Below are 17,135 nucleotides of genomic sequence, written 5' to 3'. Positions count from 1 at the left end.
GTGTGTGTGTGTGTGTGTGTGTGTGTGTGTGTGTGTGTGTGTGTGTGTGTGTGTGTGTGTGTGTGTGTGTGTGTGTGTTTCCGGAGACCTCTATCTGGCGGTCCAGCTGCCGCTGATCCATCAGCCAAGGTTTCAGGAAGAGTTCCTGCTCCGGCTTCTCCTTGAGAGAGAGAGAGAGAGAGAGAGAGAGAGAGAGAGAGAGAGAGAGAGAGAGAGAGAGGGAGAGGGAGCAAGAGAGAGAGAGAGGGAGAGGGAGCAAGAGGGAGAGAAAGAGAGGGAGAGAGAAGGAGCATGAGAGAGAGAAAGAGAGGGAGAGAGAGGGAGCAAGAGAGTGTGAGTGTCTGTGTGAAAGAGAAAGTGTGTGTGTGTGTGTGTGTGTGTGTGTGTGTGTGTGTGTGTGTGTGTGTGTGTGTGTGTTAGAGACAGAGAGAGAGAGAGAGAGAGAGAGAGAGAGAGAGAGAGAGAGAGAGAGAGAGAGAGAGAGAGAGAGAGAGAGAGAGAGAGAGAGAGAGAAAGAATGTGTGTTTTGTTTCGATGTGTAGCAAAAAGGCAACCGTAGGTGGAGAACTTGATCTATCCGTCTTGTGTGTGTGTGTGTGTGTGTGTGTGTGTGTGTGTGTGTGTGTGTGTGTGTGTGTGTGTGTGTGTGTGTGTGTGTGTGTGTGTGTGTGTGTGTGTGTGTGTGTGTGTTTCCGGAGACCTCTATCTGGCGGTCCAGCCAATCAGGTTTCAGGAAGAGCTCCTGCTCCGGCTTCTCCTTCAATTGGGGGTCGTAGAATCGGACAGATATCTGCAAATCACACACACACACACACACACACACACACACACACACACACACACACACACACACACACACACACACACACACACACACACACACACACACACGCAAGCACGCACGTACGCACAGACACACAGAGCCAGATTCAATATCAGACACAGAGCTAGATTCAATATCAGATGCACTACAGGTCAAAGATCTACAGAGAGCACATCAGACATCTGGATTTTAAGCAAAGATTAGGAATCAGAAACCAACAAAGAGATAATACGAGGTACTTTTAGACGGCTGTGTGTGTGTGTGTGTGTGTGTGTGTGTGTGTGTGTGTGTGTGTGTGTGTGTGTGTGTGTGTGTGTGTGTGTGTGTGTGTGTGTGTGTGTGTACCTCAAAGAGCTGTGCGATGTACTACGCTAAGTGACAGGGTGTGTGCGTGTGCTTGTGTGTGCATGTGCGTGGGTGTGTGTGTGTGCTTGTGTGTGCATATGCGTAGGTGTGTGCGTGCGTGCGTGCCTGCATGCGTGCATACGTGCGTGTGTGTGTGCTGTGCTTGCGTACCTCGTTGGCCTGTGCGATGCATTCAATAGAATAATATGGTGTCTGTTTCTGGACAGCTAGACTGATCAACTTGCAGTAGTGGAATGCCGGGGCACACAGCCCCGACTCAGCCAAGCGACACTCAAAGATGACCTTGTAAAACCAAGTGGAAAATGGTTGGAAACACATGCACCGAAACAAACACAGGTTAATGGTTTGCAATGACACATGAAATCCTGGATGACCCTCACAGTAAATCAATCAACAGTATATTGCTTGAAGCATGACACTTTGTAGTACAAGAGGCCGCCATCTTGGATTTGCACAATGAAAACGCTAGTAAGCCGCTGAATCTTATTTCTCTCACCATACATCATTAACTAAGGCAAAAACAAGGTGGAGAACTTGATCTATCCGTCTAGTGTGTGTGTGTGTGTGTGTGTGTGTGTGTGTGTGTGTGTGTGTGTGTGTGTGTGTGTGTGTGTGTGTGTTTCCGGAGACCTCTATCTGGCGGTCCAGCCAATCAGGTTTCAGGAAGAGCTCCTGCTCCGGCTTCTCCTTCAATTGGGGGTCGTAGAATCGGACAGATATCTGCAAATCACACACACACACACACACACACACACACACACACACACACACACACACACACACACCCACACACACACACACACACACACACACACGCAAGCAGGCACGTACGCACAGACACACAGAGCCAGATTCAATATCAGACACAGAGCTAGATTCAATATCAGATGCACTACAGGTCAAAGATCTACAGAGAGCACATCAGACATCTGGATTTTAAGCAAAGATTAGGAATCAGAAACCAACAAAGAGATAATACGAGGTACTTTTAGACGGCTGTGTGTGTGTGTTTGTGTGTGTGTGTGTGTGTGTGTGTGTACCTCAAAGAGCTGTGCGATGTACTACGCTAAGTGACAGGGTGTGTGCGTGTGCTTGTGTGTGCATGTGCGTGGGTGTGTGTGTGTGCTTGTGTGTGCATATGCGTAGGTGTATGCGTGCGTGCGTGCGTGCCTGCATGCGTGCATACGTGCGTGTGTGTGTGCTGTGCTTGCGTACCTCGTTGGCCTGTGCGATGCATTCAATAGAATGATATGGTGTCTGTTTCTGGACAGCTAGACTGACGGCCTCGCAGTAGTGGAAGGCCGGGGCACACAGCCCCGACTCAGCCAAGCGACACTCAAAGATGACCTTGTAAAACCAAGTGGAAAATGGTTGGAAACACATGCACCGAAACAAACACAGGTTAATGGTTTGCAATGACACATGAAATCCTGGATGACCCTCACAGTAAATCAATCAACAGTAAATTGCTTGAAGCATGACACTTTGTAGTACAAGAGGCCGCCATCTTGGATTTGCACAATGAAAACGCTAGTAAGCCGCTGAATCTTATTTCTCTCACCATACATCATTAACTAAGGCAAAAACAACGTGATCTTTAGATAATTTTCTCCCAAAGACGACCAATTCATAATACTGTATATTTAAAAGAAATAAGCGGTCATTTATTTTTTCTTTTCAAAATCTCATTTCCTGTTGGAATTTTTTGAGGCATCCCTTCTACAAAGTCACATAAGTAACACATGGACCGAATTTCTTTCTTCTATCCACTGTGTACTATCCACTTTCTTTCTGTCACGCACTTTGCTATACTATGCTGCAGGTGCGGTCATGAAGCGATTTATACAGTGAAGCACATAGAGCACTCATCCATAAATAGCTGCTCAATTTACATCTGACAAAAGACACCCACTCACCAGCCCCTTCACACACAAGTACTACACAGTTAGATAACAATGACCCACCGCACAGAAAAAGATTCCAATGGAACGTCCGAAATAGAAGCCCTTTGAAATAAATTTGTGGAATGGTATATTTTGTACCTTTATCAGTCTACACACATGCACTGGGGAGTACACACACACACACACACACACACACACACACACACACACACACACACACACACACACACACACACACACACACACACACACACACACACACACACACACACACACACACTTACCTGGAAGTTGGGGAGGCTGAGTGGTTGGGAGCCTAGAGACTGTGCATACTCGTATGTCTCTACAGGCTGAATGGCCTCTGAAGAGTCAGACTTCACTGACGACAGACTGACAGAGAGAGGTGGACGAGAGAGGGAGGAGGATAACAGAGAGAGGAGGAGGACGAGAGAGGGAGGAGGATAACAGGGAGAGGAGGACGAGAGAGGGAGGAGGACGAGAGAGGAGGAGGACGAGAGAGGAGGAGGACGAGAGAGGGAGGAGGATAACAGAGAGAGGAGGATGACAGGGAGAGGAGGAGGACGAGAGAGGGAGGAGGACAGGGAGAGGAGGATGACAGGGAGAGGAAGAGGACGAGAGAGGAGGATGACAGGGAGAGGAGGATGACAGGGAGAGGAGGAGGACGAGAGAGGGAGGAGGATGACAGGGAGAGGAGGATGACAGGGAGAGGAAGAGGACGAGAGAGGAGGATGACAGGGAGAGGAGGATGACAGGGAGAGGAGGAGGACGAGAGAGGGTGAGGGTAATGAAGGGGAGAGAGAGAGCATGCGAGACGAGCATGGGTTAAATTGGGTGTATCTGCAGTTTACATTTATTAATGGTAGTTTCTTTTCAGTGTGTGTATAACTTGTGATGGGTGTGACATACCTGGGGTCGTATCCCATGACCATCTGACTGCTGTCAATGGTCAGGTGGGGGCGCCAGTCTCCCCACTTGTCATCGCCGCTACACTACAGGGCAAAAACAGGAGAGGAAGAGTTGAGAGGAAGAGGAAATGGCTGCAAAATACAGAAGACAGACGAAATGGTACACCGCATTTTCACCACATATCACTCCTCCGTCATAAACACATTCATGCGAGTATACATACACACGCACTCACTCACTCACTCACTCACTCACACTCACACAAACACACTGTTTCACTGTCACAAAAACACATAAACAAAAATACACGAATATCTACCAACGCATACAGTGAACTGATAATATCATTATCATCAATGTCGTCATCATCTTCATCATACTGGGTTTGTGCATATGTCTGTCTGTATGTGCGTGTCTATTTGTGTGTCTACTTGTTACGTATGTCCTTGTTGTGTATTTTATTGATGAGCGCTGTTTGTCTTGCTTGCATGTTTTTGTTATGTCCTGCTTATTTCTCCATGGTAACGTCTCGCATGTTTTTATGTCTCAATCTTTTATGCTTTGCTGTCTGTACATGTTGTCTTTGTGACTTGTTTGTTTCTGTCTGTACTGTGTGTCATATGGAGTGCGTTTTGCGTTTTTGCTGCTCTTTTGGCTAGGGCACACTTGAAAAAGAGGCAACTGCCTCAATGTGTTTTTACCCTAGTAAAATAAAGGAGAAATAAAAATTTAAAAAAATATTTGCGCAAGTGTGTGTTTTGTGTCGACGTGTAGCAGACAGGCAAGTGTAGGTGGAGACCTTCATCTATCTGTCCAGACTTTTTTAAGGAAAGATTAGGGATCAGAAACCCACAAAGAAACAATACAAGGTACTTTTAGATGGCTGTGTGTGTGTGTGTGTGTGTGTGTGTGTGTGTGTGTGTGTGTGTGTGTGTGTGTGTGTGTGTGTGTGTGTGTGTGTGTGTGTGTGTGTGTGTGTGTGTGTGTGTGTGTGTGTGTGTGTGTGTGTGTTAGTAGTGTGTAACTCAAACATACCACAACAATAACGACAACAACCACAAAGCAGACACCATGAGAGGAGCAGGAGATGTTGTGTAGTTTACCTGGGCATGTGTCCGGAGGTCCTGTAAGGGGTAGCCGGGCGGGCCGTAGGACACAGACTGCTGGGCGACAAGTGCGGGCACGCTCGGAGGACTAGTGGCGGCAGAAGCAGCGTCGCCCTCGCCCTGTGTGCCCTGCTGAGCATGAAGGCTGACCTGCAGGTAGAAACCGGAGCCAGGCGCCTCACCACCAATACCACCAGCCATCAGTGGTGACGCTGCTGCCGCGGCCAGGCTGGCCAACTCTGGCAGAGACAGAGGCGGTGCCGGCGGCGACAATGTCACAATGAGAATTGCGACAATGGCCTGATTGGATCTTAGTGACTGAGGCGTAGAGAAATCAAGCAGCTTGTAATTAGAAGGCTGATGATAATCTGATATTGGCATAGCCATGGCGGAGCATGTGCCTGGTGTTGGGGGCTGCTGCTGCTGCTGCTGTAGTGGGAAGGCGGCTGGTGGGGTTGGCTGCTGGGAGACAGGTGCGGGCACGCTCGGAGGACGGGTGGTTGCAGCGTCGCCCTCGCCCTGCGTGCCCTGCTGGGCATCTTCGGTGACCTGTAGGTAGAAACCGGAGCCGGGGGAGTTACCACCACCAAAAGGCTGCCGATTTGCACAGACGCATGTGCAAACACAGACTGTGTCTCCTCCAGACTTCACCACGTCGTTGACGTTAACAACACCAGAACCACTATCGTCATCGTGGAAGAACATGCCCAGGGTGGCCGTCTCCCTGGGCTGGCTGTAGGGGGCGGCCGACACCTCGGACTGGGGCTGGCTCAGGTCGCCCTGGGCCTCGAAGGAGTTTAGCGGAGGCTGCTGCTGCTGATGGAGAGGGGGGTACGGTCCATCAAAGTGACCCATGGGGGGTGGCTGCGGCGGCGGCTGCGGCAGGGAGAGTGTTGATTGCTGGTTGCGTGCTTGGTTCGGGTTTGGGGGCGGGTGCGGTTGGGGCAGCTGAAAGCTGCCGTTCACCCGTTGGCCCGTCACTGCATTTCCTGCAACGTCGGTTCCATTACAAGCATTACTAGCTCCTTTGGGACCATCAACGTCGATGGTCCACGACAAACATGAACACTATCGGGAAAGGAAAGACATCAAACATGTACTTTAACTTTCAAAAGCCACTCACAAAGCTACACTCCCCTCCAAACACAAACGCTATTGAGGAAGATAGTATGAACACATACAGTATGTTTATAAGGACACAAATATCATAAGCCACTCAATTCAGCTTCAGTATTATCATGTTTTTGTTTGTTTTTTTTTTTTTTTTTTTGGGGGGGGGGGGGGTTGGGGGAACGGACGACACAAAAACCACTCAAAGTCCAAACCTTTGCCCGAGGGATTAACTCAGATTATCAAAGATGATATGGGAGCAAATTAGGCTATTTTTCCCTTCTTGAGTGTGGATATTAAAATGGTCATATAATGCATAAAAACAATACTCATTCATACTCAATGGCCATGTCCTGCATAAAAAAACAATTCTATTTCATACTCACACAGGCCCAGTGGTGGATTTATAATATAGCCTAAGTATTTTAACCTCTGCTTCTCTTATTCACATTTTCTTGACGTTTTTTTCCCTTTGCGTTTTTCCTTTAACAGTAATCTCTGCTGTCGCCAGAAAATCACAATCCAATTTACATATCCATAAGGTGCTACTAAAATAATCTGAACTGACAGGTGCCCAGGTGTTGTCCCCAGTTTTGTTCAAAAGATGATATGGGAATAAATTAGGCCATAAATTAGGCCATTTTTCCCTAAAAAAAAATAAACCCAAAATTCCTATCTAAAAAAAATAGCATATCATGAAAAGGTTGTCTAAACAAGCTATTAACCTAATCATCTGAATTAACCAATTAACTCTAAACACTAGTAAAAGCTTCGTGAGGCTTTTAAAAAGTCTCAGCCTTGCTCATTACTTAAAACCACAGTCATGGGTTAGACTGCTGACCTGACTGTGTTTAACATTGAAGTCAATGGCAGTGGCATTGCATGAGGGTTATGAAAGCCCAGATACCATTGATGCTTAGCTGTCAGCTGTTTTTTGTTTTTTGATCTGGTGACCCACACTTCCCTCTTCATTGTACTCCATAGATTTCCATACCAAGTTGTTCTATTTTTGTTACAAATCTAATTCTAATTTGCCAGAAATGAAACCCCCTTCAAAGTCAATGGAATGTTCTGTCTGGCAAATCTGGGTGTGCTCTTCAAGGTGTTTTTACCATGAAAATACATTAGCAAAATGGAAGGTGGAAGGTTATTTAATGTTACAAAGCGTAATGAATAAATAAGCCTAGGTTAAAATACACTAAAATTATGGTTTAAAAGGTACCCTGATGAAAAAAGTGTACTTAATATACTTAATAAGTATGTATTTTTGTATTTAAAATATACTTCAAAAGTGTGTATTTAAATAATGTTATTTTGGGACAACTCATCGTATACTTAAATGCACTTGAAATATGATTATGTAGAGCTTTAACACATTTTAAGCTGACTTTTTGGAACTAAAATCAATCTTTTTACAAGTGTACTTAATATACTAAAATCATACTTAACTGTAAGTACACTTTAAATATACTTACTAATTCACTTTAAAAGATGTTTAATGTGTACTTTAACGTGTGCTTAAGTGTAACTATTTGAAGTATGCTACAAATCTATTTCAAGGTCATAAGAAAGCACTTTATAGCACACTGCAGAAGTAGGCTAGGCCTACTTAAGTTGTGTTATTTTGGGACAACTTATAGTATAGTATACTTACTTAAATACACTTCAAATATAATTAAGTAGAGCTTTAACACATTTTAAGTTTTGGTACTAAAATCAATTTGTAGCCTACAAGTGTACTTAATATACTAAAATCATGCTTAACTTTAAGTACATTTCAAATATACTTTCTAATACCAAACTTTAGCACATTACTTTTAAAATACAAATACACAATACACTTAAACAGTATATGTTCTAATACCACACTTTAGCACATTACTTTTAAAATACAAATACACTTAAAATACACTTAAATACAATACACTAATAGTATATTTTCTAATACCACACTTTAGCACATTTCTTTAAAAATAGGCCTACAAATAGGCCTACATTTAAAACTACACTTAAAATACAATACACTTATAGTGTATTTTTTAATACCACACTTAAGCACATTACTTTAAAAATACAAATACACCTAAACTACACTTAAAATGCAATACACTTATATTTATAAAACCATATTTTAGCACATTACTTGAAAAATACAAATAGGCTACACTTAAAATACACTTCAATACAATACACTACAGCAGCGGTTCCCAAACTTTTTTCCCTGCGCACCCCCTTTTACATTTCAATGTGATTTGCGCACCCCCTGAGCGAATATTTTGGTGTGCTTATGGCCACGCAAGCATGGATTCACTGTGCATTCACTGCACATTAAGCATATTCATTTTGGGGAATCCTCTTTTCCAATAGTCTAGGAGTTAAACTACACTTCAGATTGAACCTTCCAGCATACAAGTCTAAATACAATTAAAATGACTTAATGTTCATCAATGCTGGATAAAAACTCACAAATCCATCATTGCTCTATTCAGCTCACGCACCCCCTTATGCCAGGCCGCGCACCCCCAGGGGTGCACGCACCCCAGTTTGGGAAACCCTGCACTACAGTATTTTCTAATACCACACTTTAGCACATTACTTTAGAAATACCAATACATTTAAAATACACTTAAAATACAATACACTAATAGTATATTTTCTAAAACTATATTTAAGTAGGGGCCTACATTACTTTAAAAATATGAATGTATTTAAAATGTGATTAAAATACACTCAACTATAAGTATATTTTAAAAACATATTTAAGTATTGTACTTAAAAAAATATAGTGTATTAGTACTTATCGAAAATTAAATATAGGCCTATTTAAAATACACTTAAGTACAAACATTTTTGACCTGGGCACATAGGCCCAGTGGTGGATTTATAATAGCCTAAGTACTATAACCTCTGTTTCCATTAAATCCTCACTTATTCACATTTTCAAGTTTTTTCCCTTTAACAATGTCCGATCTCTGCTGTCGCCAGAAAATCACAATCCAATTTACATATCCATAAGCTGGTGCTTTTACATTGTCACCCAGAATGTCAGACACCAAACAGGCTAACACAATTTTCACAAACTATGCCGTAGCCTAATCTGCCTTCTAAAATAATCTGAATTGACAAGTGACCGGGTGTTGTCCCCAGTTCTTTTTTTCTTTTAACAGTTTTTATTGATTTTCTTCAGAAAAAACACAGTATAATTACAATTGTGCAATGTACTCAGTGAACAACCCTCCCCAAACTCCCACCCATTTACCCACCCTCAGCTAGCCTATAGACAGTGATTGAGTTATAAGTAATATGAACATACACAGGCGCACACGCACGTGCGCGCACGCACACACACACACACACACACACACACACACACACAGAGGGAAAAAAAGAAAAAAAAGGGGGGGGGGGTGTCATCTATTGTTCATGAATTGGTTCTTGTATGCTGTCATAATATGTAAGGAAAGTATTCCAGGTTCTCTCAAATCGCTGAATAGATCCCTTCAGCGTATAGCGTATTTTTTTCCAATTTTAAGAATTACATTGTGTCATTAATCCACTTCCTAAATATCGGGGGCCTGTTGTCCCCAGTTCTGTTCAAAAGATGATATGGGAACAAATTAGACCATTTTTCCCTTCCTGGGAGTAGGCCTATGGGCATATTATGCATAAGAACAATAGACCCACCGGTGCTCATTCATATACTCAATGGCCATGTCCTGCATGAAAAAAACAATTCTATTTCATACTCACACATATTAGTAGGCTTAATATCACCCATGCCATCATGAAGCTAGACGCATATGGACACAGCTCACATAGAACTCTGTTAAATATCTCACAAAGTCCTTATGACATCATAATGGCCAAATGTGTATAATAGAAGTCTGTGGTATACCATAGATGTGTATAGAAGACGTCACCCCTTTCGCCGACAATGGAAGTCGAACGTCCGCACACGGCGGCCATCTTACCACAGCAACTGGCGCACCTCTCTGCATTGAGTTGGTAGTAATGTATTCACCAAATGACTGTAATTTCGTCAAATTTCAATCGATTTTTAAAGGTTTTGGTTGTTATACGGTATAAACAAACTGAAGTAGCCTATGTAAGCTATTCATGATTCTGCGTTGTGATTAATATTTATATTAGCCTACATTAATTACATTTGGCATATCTCAGCATAGCCCTAGCCTCCATGCAATTAAATAGATCCCGTAAATAAACGTACGACATATCATTGGTTCTTCTAAAAAAAGCCCCACTTGCCGTAGGCCTGCATCTCTTCCAGCAAGTCGTCTCTGTCCATACAATTAATTGGCCCACCTTTGGCATTGTGTTGGTAGAGTGATGTGCTTACCAGATGACCGTATGTCCTCCAACGTTAGTGGATAGGCTACAAACAGTTTTGTTTGATACATAGAAAACAAACGGAAGTAGACATTAAAAATACTGCGTAGTGAGTGATAATTTTAAATTTGAATTGGGCGCGGGCACACGTGTTGCATTATGGGATATCGGATCCATGTTTCGTGCCTTACCGCTAGTAAACAAAGGCAGACGCGAAACAAAGACCGAGGAAGAAACACGATTTTACTGAGAGAGAAACATGCTAAAATGCAAGAAAGGATGTGGAATATATAAGGACACGTTGCAGAAAGAAGCCAGAGATCGGTATATGGAGAAGATTGGCCTTATAAATGGACTGGATCCGTATGAAGTCCCTAGTAAGGAATGAAGTTGCCTTACTGCCTAAGTTCACCCTTTCGGATATCATTGCTTATCTAGTCTGCTCTGCTGTGTCAGTGCTCATACTCTGAACGAGTTTAAGTGTTACAAGTCAGTAGAAGCCTTCAAACAAGTGAACGCTGGACATCTGAGTGGTATGGAGGTCATTAAACAGGAGGAGAATGTCGTGGTCAGAGCAGAGGTAAGCTAAAATCTGTTTCTACTGCTGTACAGCTGCAACACCTGTTTTCAAGTGTTCTAAACGGTATTTAAGGCAGTGATCTGACTAGATGTAATGTAAACATTCAGTGGTTGTCATGCACGTCCTAAGATATACAAAGAAACAGTATATTGTACATATTATTACAAAAATAAACACAGCAGTAGGCTATCAGGCATTGATGTTAACTTTTGCTCACAGGCTAGTAGTTTTTATGGTAATGGTGGTCAATCTACTAGTGGGTAGCAGTCCTGCATAGAGTGAAACTTTGTCATTGTTATGAAAGTGAACAATGCCTATCCATTTTTTTGTTTCCTTAGGTCATGCACTCCCAGCGCGTAAACGGCCCTCCGCTGAAACAGTGGATCATCATAACTGGCAGCTGGGAGGTCAGCTGTGCCCACTGTACCTGTATGGCTGGCATTGCGGAGTCCTGTACGCATGTTGGGGCTCTGCTGTTCGCAATAGTCAACTTACCGCAAACGAGAGGCAAAGACTGTGACAGCACTATGCAACTCAAACAAGGCCACAGGTATTACGCACAGGTGCAGACACAGATCTTTGTGACAGGTTCCTCTTACTGTGACTTTGTAGTGTGGACACTGAAAGATCTGGTCGTGGTCAGAGTTGTGCCAGATGTTGTGCCAGATGTTGGCACAGGAATTTTTCCGCAAGGTTTCCCTCCCTGAGCTCATCTGCCGGTACTACTGTACACCCGAGACCCCTCTACACCACAGCGCACCAGAGTTTTTACTGTGAAATCAAAAAACACCTTAGTGCATAGACGTCCCTTTTCCCCATTGTTTTCCAGTGTCTACAGTAGGCTGTAGATTAGCCAACAGTGGTTGATGAAAGAAACAGTGCATTTAACGAAAACTATTTCACTTACCAAAATGAAAATGCAGAGAGCACACTCGTCAGGATTGAGTGGAAAGTTATTTTTGGTCGTCTTACAGCAGCGACCCATGCTAGCCGACGACACTTTGTTATGTCCGAGACTTGGTCACCATGGTGCTGCCTCCAAGAAGGAAATGAGTAGAAAGATAATCCAATTCCCCCTTTCCTATGGTGGCTTGCGCTATTGCACCCCACGACACAACAACGATGGACAATAGTGGCAAAGAAAAGTGAGCAGCAAGATAGTTAAAAATCACAATTAAGTAGCAAGACCAGGCGAGACTACGTCCTGCGCTGCGCTGGAAAACAATGGGGAAAAGGGACGTCTATGCACTAAACATGGCAGATCCAGCGCGGTGACGTCATATGCCCGTTCCCAATAATGATTTGAAAAAGTACCAGGATTTCAAATTAATAAAGTAAATGACAAATTACCAGACGTTATTAGTAGCCTACATTAACCATTAGTAGGCCATCACGCCATTTCAGCATCACGTGCATGAATCCAAACATCGTCAAGTAATATGCCTAATAAATAGGCCTACCGCTAGCCCAAATAAAACGTCTGGGTCATGACTATGACCACGGTTCCCTTAGCAGGGACCAGATCTAACACATGGGACGTGACGTATGCACGGATCCAATCGAAGCACTTTCTACTCACGCCGAATGGCTGAGAGGCTGTCAGTCATCCCCTGGGCCCGCCCTTAGGGCATAAATAGCTGGGTATGACGCAGCCTCGGCCTCTTTCAATACTGAGCATTATGCCCAGCAAGGCACTGTAATCGCCACGCAGTGTTAGATCTGGTCCCTGCTAAGGGAACCGTGGTCATAGTCATGACCCAGACGTTCCCTATCGCAGTGGACTGCGATCTAACACATGGGACCGTATCCCATCACGCGTGAATTACAGTGGAGGCCTAAACACCCACCTTATGGGCTTATTATTAATAGGGACAAATGCAGGGATAATATGTGGTGATTAACACATTATAGACCAACATGTTATGCATTTGTTACCCTTCCAGATGAGTTGTGAATCTGGGTAATCACAGGTTCCCTGCTCCCAGAACACCCTGCAGAAGGCTAGGCTCACTCACATCTAGCATGTAATAACAAATGAATGTGTGATGAGAATTCCAACTGGCTGCTCTACATATCTCTTCTATGGAGGCACCCTTCAGTAGGGCCCAAGAAGAAGAGACTCCTCGAGTCGAATGAGCGCGCAGTCCCTCTGGAGCTACCAGGGATAGCTCCTGTAAGCCAACTCAGTGGTTTCCACTATCCAGCATGATAGGCTTGGTTTTGACAGAGGCCTAACCTTAGCCTGAGTGCCAAAACACACAGATAACTGATCAGACTGCCTGAAAGACCTAGAGCGCTCCACATCGCAACAGAGAGCCCGCACCAGACACAGTTTGTTCAACTGCTCCTCCTCTGCTGATGCAAAGGGAGGAGGTGAGAAGCTGACTAACTCAATGACTTGATTACGGAAAGGAGTAGATACTACCTTGGGCGTGTATGCGGCATTTGGACGCATAATGACCATGTCACCCGCACCGGAGAACTGCATACAAGTCGAGCTCACTGAGAGAGCATGAATATCACCTATGCGTTTTGCTGACACCAGGGCCAGCAAGAAAGCCATTTTTAAGAAAAGAAGCTTCATGTCCACCTCACTCAGGGGCTCAAAGAGAGGCCCAGTAAGAGCACGTAACACTACTAACAGATCTCATGAGGGCACCAGCTGTTTGTGAGGGGCCCTGAGCCGTCTCACCCCAGCCATAAATCATGACACCAGAGGGTGGTTACCAGGTGTCGCACCACCACCTATGCCCACATGACAAGCAAAGATAGCTGCCACATACACCTTTAGTGTAGAGGCAGCCTTACCGTCATCAAACATGTGCTGCAAAAAATCTAATATGACACCTACCGCACAGTTGATAGGGTCATGACCCCGTGAGATACACCACTGCTCAAATAAGCCATTTCAGAGTATAGAGAGAGCGAGTTGACGGGGCCCTAGCACTCTGAATAGCATTGACTACTGCCTCAGATAGTCCTGATGCTAACAGCCTTCCCCTTTCAGGTGCCAGGCCCTGAGTTGCCACAGCTCCGGCCGGGGATGCCATATGGATCCCCCCGCCTGTGACAGCAGGTCCCTCCGTAAAGGCAGCTCCCACGGTGGCTTAGCTGACATCCTGCTCAGCTCTGTGACCCATGGCCGGTTCGGCCACAGGGGGGCTATTAACAACAGTTCTCTCCTCTCCTCCATGACTCTGCTCAGCACCTGAGGAATTAGAGGCACTGGTGGAAATGCATAAAGCCGTCCGTCCGGCCACGGATGTGCCAGTGCGTCCACCCACAGAGGTGGGTCGTCTCCCCCCAGAGAGAACCAAAGCTGACAGTGTGTGGTCTGTCTCGTGGCAAACAAGACCACTTCGGCTTTGTAGAACCGCAGCCATACCTGATCGACCACCAGGGGATGGAGGCGCCAGTCTGCTGCCTGCGGGTTTGACCCTTGAGAGTAGGTCTGCTCCACAGTTGAGATGACCTGGAATATGAACTGCTATGAGAGACAACAAATGATCTGCTGCCCATAGCAGTAACTGTTCGCCAACCGGTGTAAAGCCAGGGAGCGCATGCCCCCCTGGCGATTTATGTATGCCATGGCCGTGGTCTTGTCGGTCCTCACCAGCACATGATGGCCTTTCACCACTGACTAAAAGTACCGTAGGACTAGAAACACTGTCTGCAGCTCCAACACATTTATATGGGCTTTGGCCTGTGCTGCAGACCAACGACCGTTCACCGATCTCCCGTTGCAGACTGCCCCCCAACCAGTTGTAGACGCATCGGTCGTAATTACCACTCGGTGCGTCACTATGCCTAGAGACGCTCCCACGCTGAGAAATTGGGAGGATCTCCATATTGTGAGGGCCTTTCTGCACTTCGAGTTCACTACCATTTTGTGGTATTTGTCTTTGGAGGGGTTGAGCTTCAGAGACAGGTACCACATTTGAAAAGGTCGCATGCGCAGTAGCCCCATTGGCAGGGAGACTGCGGCTGCTGTCATCATTCCCAGCAGCCTCTGGCAGAGGTGAGATGACACCCATTGGCCTATTCTGAATTGGGCTACACAGGCCTTGATTGCGGCTGCTCTCTCCTGAGAGAGGTGAGCTGTCATAGTCACTGAATTCAGTGTCACTTCTTCCTGTTTATCACAAAGCCCAATTGGCCTAGGTGTGCCTGCACAAGACTGGCCTGCTGTGCCGCTAACTCTTGTGAGTGGCAGCAAAGAAGGCAGTCGTCCAGAAAGTTGAACAAGCGCACCCCCTGCTGACGCAATGGTGCGACTGCCGCTTCCAGACACTTTGTGAAAAGAAAAGGGGATAGGGCTAGACCGAAGGGGAGACGAGAAAACTGATATGCTTTCTCTCTGAATGCAAATCTGAGACATTTCCGATGCCTTGGCACCACCTTTATGTTAAAAATATGCATCCTTTAGGTCTATGGTTACAAACCAGTCGTTTGGTTTCACAAATTGAAGGAGCTGGCGGTTGGTCAGCATCCTGAATTTTCTTTTCATGAGTGATTAGTTCAGCCTCCTTAAATCTAAGATTGGCCGAAATCCCCCGCCCTTTTTCGGGACTAGAAAATACCGGCTCTACAAGCCTGCGTTTTCTTCCCCTTGTGGCACCATCTCTATTGCATTTTTTAACAACATGGAGTCTATTTCCTCTTGTAGAAAAGGGACCTGGCCCTCCGGAACTACGGTTTGAATCACCCCGCTGAATTTTGGCGGGGGGGCGAGCAAACTTATTACTAACTATATTGTGTAGCCCACTGAGACTGTCCACAAAACCCAAGGTGATGCCTGTGCGCATTTGTGCCAGTTATCCATGCATGCCTCTAGACATGGCATGGAGTCTTTTAATTGGTCGGGGACGCTTCCGCTCATCGCCAAACCTTTTAATCTTTGATCTAGACTCAATTGGTCGGGGTTTTCCCCGCTCATGGTCAATTTGTCTATATTCGGCTTTATTCCCGTCCCGTCTAAGGAGGGGGTCAAGCTCGGAGGGCAGCTTGTCACACTGTTTAGGTAAACATGGGTGAGAGAATGCTGTTTTAATATTGGATACAGAGAGGGGGACATTTTCACAAACATTTCATTTCATCATTCAACATTTCATCAAACATTTTCTGTTTGTGTGTGTAGTGCTTGTGGAAACTGGCACAACGTGCTTGACATGAGCGGTGCATGTGAGCAACGGGCAGTCCTTTTTTGCTGAGGGGAACCCCCCCCTCTTCAGGACGCGATCCTCAGGTCCGCGTCCTGTTCGCACCACCAAGGCGGACAGTAGTCTGGCGCGGGATGAGCGACGCGCTCTGCTGCTGCTGGGGCCTGTGGCTGAGGCTGGGGCGGCGGCCTAAACAGGTGTCGCTGCCATCCTCTCCTTACCGGCATCTTTTCCCATGACCCGCCGGGCGGAAGGGCACCACCAGGAGTGGAGCCTGCGGCTTAATTTGACTCAACACGGGTATCTCTGCAGCAACGCCGCTGTGTTGATGGAGCATGCTGCTTGTCCCGCCGCCAGGTAGGACTTTTCAGCTAGAGTGGCCTGGAGCCTGGCCACTGGAGACGGCAGGAGAGGTTTGCGACCCAGGTGCAATGCAGGTGAAGAGGGCGACAAGTAACTCGTCACCGTATCCTCCACCGGTGGGAAGGAGAGATAGCCACACTCCTTGGCCTGGTCCATATGCATGTAGGCAGCAAAACGTGGGACTGGGGCAAGGGCCGAATAGGGGTTGCTCCAGGTCTTGGTTAGCTCCCTGTGCACTCCAGGAAAAACGGGATCGGGCAGGGCGCCGGTGTCTGGGGCCCAGCCTAGTATTCACCATCCAGCAATGACATCTCTGAGCTGGGGGGGTGGGAAGAGGGTAGTCACCTCGTGCAGCTGCAGACCCAGTGTCCTCGAACCTACCGGGGGAGAGGATTCAGCGTGCCGGAAACCACGAGTTTTTGGGTTCCGGGGGGAGTTTGGTTCCAAAGC

At 45.8% G+C, this 17,135-nt stretch overlaps 1 protein-coding gene across 1 annotated transcript in view; it reads right to left on the bottom strand.

The window, feature by feature from the left end:
• LOC134458708 (uncharacterized) overlaps nucleotides 1-10,021 on the bottom strand; it is a 34,592-nt gene extending 24,571 nt beyond the window's left edge. Inside the window, exons 1-9 of the mRNA XM_063211136.1 lie at nucleotides 9,987-10,021; nucleotides 5,124-6,194; nucleotides 4,021-4,103; nucleotides 3,378-3,483; nucleotides 2,405-2,536; nucleotides 1,820-1,909; nucleotides 1,340-1,471; nucleotides 701-790; nucleotides 89-160 (exon numbers count right to left, since the gene is read on the bottom strand). Coding sequence (XP_063067206.1) covers nucleotides 89-160; nucleotides 701-790; nucleotides 1,340-1,471; nucleotides 1,820-1,909; nucleotides 2,405-2,536; nucleotides 3,378-3,483; nucleotides 4,021-4,103; nucleotides 5,124-6,194; nucleotides 9,987-10,019 — 1,809 coding nt within the window. The 5' untranslated portion in view covers nucleotides 10,020-10,021. The remainder of the gene's footprint in view (nucleotides 1-88; nucleotides 161-700; nucleotides 791-1,339; nucleotides 1,472-1,819; nucleotides 1,910-2,404; nucleotides 2,537-3,377; nucleotides 3,484-4,020; nucleotides 4,104-5,123; nucleotides 6,195-9,986) is intronic.
• Nucleotides 10,022-17,135: the final 7,114 nt, after the last annotated feature.

The sequence above is a fragment of the Engraulis encrasicolus genome, chromosome 11 (genome assembly GCF_034702125.1).
Source record: "Engraulis encrasicolus isolate BLACKSEA-1 chromosome 11, IST_EnEncr_1.0, whole genome shotgun sequence".
NCBI classification, from domain to species: domain Eukaryota; kingdom Metazoa; phylum Chordata; class Actinopteri; order Clupeiformes; family Engraulidae; genus Engraulis; species Engraulis encrasicolus.
Note: the sequence above shows the minus strand (reverse complement) of the source record. Positions and strands in the feature narration are given on the sequence as shown.